Raw genomic sequence first — 4,095 nt, 5'->3', positions numbered from 1 at the left:
TATGGGCCTAGATGGGCCGTGTGGGCCCAATGGGCACGTGGGCTCGCACGGATTAAAATTCACAGAATATGATAAATATTGGACTGGGCTATGGAATTTGCATAACCATGGCTAGAATTAGGCTAACGGGCCACACGAGCCTATGGGCCCACTTAGGCCGAATGTTGGGCTGGGAGCCTATTATACCTTTCACCTGAATGTGTTATCTGAGTCACTCGAGGTGACTTTATACCTTCAATGAGGTCATTATCTGTACTGAGACTTTAAAATCTGTGAAATGACTGAAACACACCCTGGAGGGTAATAATTACTATTTTACCCCTAACTGATGATATAACCTTTATAACGCTAGTGGTGGGTTAAATGATGTGCGTAACACTTTTAAATGACTAGTTTTGAGTATGACATACTACATGCATGTATTATTTATGACACCACATCTGCATGGGTTTGGGCTTATGATATGGAGGAAGTACTGTACTGGTGACTTTGTCACATTTATGTTTTATTGGTGGCTTGCCACACTCACTGTTACTAGCAGCTATGCTATGTTATTTTAACTACTGGTAGCTTTACTGCGATATTAGTATGCTAGTTGGGTGGGTCAATTAATATCCCCATAGGTATGCTGGTTGGTACGGGTGGTGTGCTGGATGGTTATGGGATGGGTTGCATTTTGCACTGTACTGATACTAAATAGGGCTTTAGCCCAGAATGTACTGATACTGAATAGGGCTTTGGCCCAGACTGTATTGATACTGTGTGATTCACTGTTTGTTTGATATTGGGATTACACACTGAGTTTTCGTAAACTCACTCCGCTTCTAACTGTGCAGGTAATCCCTAAGCTTAGATGGTTTGAAACTGCGAGGGACTCGGAGATGGCCACACTACTGCTTCTATTTCTTTTATTTGCAATTAGATTTTGTTTTGGGTTTTAATTTATGTAATAAAGTCGTTGGTGGGTTTTAAATTTTAATTTAGATTTTGATTTCTTATACTAAACTGCTAGTCTAGGAAAACACGGCTTTTCAAAATAGCACGATTTTCTAAAGAACACGAGCTTTCAACAATGAAGTTTTCAAAATGCTTCCACGATTTAAAATAAAGTAATATACCAAAGGCAAACAAATTGGTAAACGTTTTGACAAGAACTTTTGTTAAATAATAATTTTAAAAGGTTTTAAATTCAGTAGTGAATTCTCACCGAAAAGATAAATTTTTGAAAAACACCTTGATGTGACACACCAGATTCGGCCATAACGTCTAGGCCAAGTTTGGGGTGTTACATTTAATTGTATCAGAGCCAGGTTACAAAGCTCGACTGTGGAATGGGTTTCAAAATTTTGTATTTAATAAGGTTATTTTTAAATATGTAAAGTGTTTTGAGGTATGGTTCAGGAAAGTGTGGCACATCGAGTCTCCGGCACCAAATCTGTAAGTTCTTTGCTACTATCTACTGTTTTAAGTTGTAATGTGATGCTGAAAAACTATTATAGATGGTAGCATTAAACTGGAAATCTCTAGTTAGAGCAAACTAAGACTATAGAAGACTGATATTGTTAGCGGGATCTCAATCTACGGAAACAAAACTCTAAATAATGTTTATCATAAAATATCTTTTAATAACAAACTAAAATTATAAATTGATAGCATAAAACTTTTAAATTCAGATAAAGTGCATGTCGATATGAGCACTAGAGGTACTCGCGGAAGGGGTACGCTGGGCCATGGTAGAGGCTAGGGAGGTGCTAGGGTTGGGTCTTCAGCGTCGGGTCACATGCCTACTAGAGAGACACCGGCTTCACCGGTAACTAAGACCGGGTCCTATGATCGAGTAATTGGGAATGATGCCTTGTCTCAAGCGATGCTGCGAGTTCTTGAAAGGGTTGCTGGAGCGAGTACGGGATCCATTGCCTGGGAGTCAATTTCTGAGCGACTCTGAGCCAATGGGGCAGAGATTTTTAGGGGTGTTTCTGTGGTAGCCCCGAACGTGGTAGAACATTGGTTAGAGGCTACGGAGCGAATAATGGATGATCTGGACTGTACTGTAGAACAAAAATTGAAAGGGGCAGTGTCGTTACTACGAGATGAGGCTTATCAATGGTGGCTCACTGTGAGGGAAGGTACACAAGCTGACCGTCTGACATAGGATTTCTTCAAGGCATCCTTTCAAGGGAAGTATGTGGGCGTAAGTTATGTGGACACCCGAAGGAAAGAATTTCTGAACCTGACCCAGTGGAACAGGACTGTGGCAGCATATGAGGCAGAGTTTCTGCAGTTGAGCCTTTATGCTTGTGGGATAGTAGCGACTGAGTACGAACGCTGTGTGCATTTTGAGGACGGTCTTCGTGATGAGTTGAGAGTTTTAATAGTTCCACAGAGGGAGCGAAACTTTGCAAGTTTAGTGGAGAAAGCAAAGATGGCTGAGGATGTGAAGCACTCGGAGCGCAAGAATCGTGAAAAAGATAGGGCCAGAGGAGAAAGGGATTTTGGATCCTCTGGTTCTGCAGGTAGGTCTATTAAGAGGGCCAAGTTTGATGGGCCCGTTCGAGCTGGAGATCCTGTTGTTGCTGCAAGACCGCAACCCTGTGCTGACTGTGGGAGATCTCATTTGGACGAGTGCTGGAAAAAGATTGGGGCGTGCTTTAGATGTGGGTCCATAGATCATCAGGTAAGAAATTGCCCTCAGAGGCCTACGCAGATGCAAGCAACAGGACAGGGTCATGTTCAGCCTGTGAGAGGTGGTTAGCCACTAAGAGATCATGGACAGGCCAGAGGTGGAAATGGGTTTAGACGGGGTCGTGGAGCACCGGGTAGCGGCACAGGTAATACTGAGGCATGACAACCAGCCTTGGTTTATGTTTCTCGTCACCGAGAGGATGGTGACGCCCCTCATGTTATAACTGGTATGTTCTTGATCCATAATTCACCCTTTGTTGCTTTAATTGATATTGGCTCTACGCATTCGTATGTTGCGTGCACTGTGTCTGAGAAATTGGGTATTCAGTTTGAGAGCACTGTTAGTGAAATGACAGTGTCGAGTCTGCTAGGGCAATCGGTTAGGGTGGATAAGTTATTCCAGGATATGCCGTTGACAGTTCAAGGGGTCGTATTTCCTGCGAATTTGATGGAACTGCCATTCGGGGACTTTGATATTATTTTAGGCATGGATTGGCGAGTAAAGCATCATGTGAAGCTGGATTGTGCTGCTAAGCGATTAGTGTTGAAGACTTTGGAGAATGAGGAGGTGGCTATAATAGGGGAGCGAAGAGATTATTTTTCTAATGTGATATCGGTGTTGAGAGCTGAGAAGCTGGTTTGCAAGGATTGTGAGGCTTTCCTGGCATATGTTAGTAATTCTGAGACTAAAAGTCTTTCTGTTGAGGATGTTAGAACTGTTAAGGAATTTTCAGATGCTTTTCCAGAAGAGCTTCCGGGCTTGCCTCCAGACCGTGAGGTCGAATTCGAAATTGAGCTTCTACCAGGAACAGCTCCAGTGTCCATCACCCCATATAGGATGGCACCAAAGGAGCTAGTGGAGTTAAAGGATCAGATTCAAGAGTTGTTAGACTGAGGATTCATTCAACCGAGTATGTCCCCTTGGGGAGCACCAGTATTGTTTGTGAAGAAGGATGGGTCCATACGCATGTGCATTGACTATCGTCTACTTAATAAGCTGACCATCAAGAATAAGTACCCATTGCCAAGGATTGATGATATATTTGATCAGTTACGGGGAGCTGTTGTGTTCTCCAAAATAGATCTTCGATCTGGGTACCATCAGTTAAAGGTTAAAGAAGCTGATGTGTATAAGACAGTGTTTAGGAATCGTTATGGTCATTACGAGTTCCTAATCATGCCGTTTAGGTAACGAATGTACTAGCTGCTTTCATGGACATGATGAACCGAGTATTTCAACCCTATCTGGATCAATTCATAGTAGTGTTCATAGACGATATATTGGTTTATTCAGGAAATAAGGAGGAGCATGATGAACACTTGCGGATTGTCCTTCAAATTTTGAGACAGAAGCAGTTGTACACAAAATTCAGCAAGTGTGAGTTTTGGCTGCAAGAGTTGACGTTTCTGGGT

At 42.5% G+C, this 4,095-nt stretch overlaps 1 protein-coding gene across 1 annotated transcript; it reads left to right on the top strand.

Annotated features, from left to right (window-relative positions):
* Positions 1 to 1,780: 1,780 nt before the first annotated feature.
* LOC107917164 (uncharacterized) lies at positions 1,781 to 2,752 on the top strand. The gene is made up of 3 exons (XM_016846541.1): positions 1,781 to 1,901; positions 1,959 to 2,126; positions 2,259 to 2,752. Exons 1-3 carry the CDS (start codon positions 1,781 to 1,783, stop codon positions 2,750 to 2,752), a joined length of 783 nt encoding a protein of 260 aa, XP_016702030.1.
* Positions 2,753 to 4,095: the final 1,343 nt, after the last annotated feature.

Source organism: Gossypium hirsutum, chromosome A01 (assembly GCF_007990345.1).
Source record: "Gossypium hirsutum isolate 1008001.06 chromosome A01, Gossypium_hirsutum_v2.1, whole genome shotgun sequence".
Classification (NCBI taxonomy): Eukaryota; Viridiplantae; Streptophyta; class Magnoliopsida; order Malvales; family Malvaceae; genus Gossypium; species Gossypium hirsutum.
Note: the sequence above shows the minus strand (reverse complement) of the source record. Positions and strands in the feature narration are given on the sequence as shown.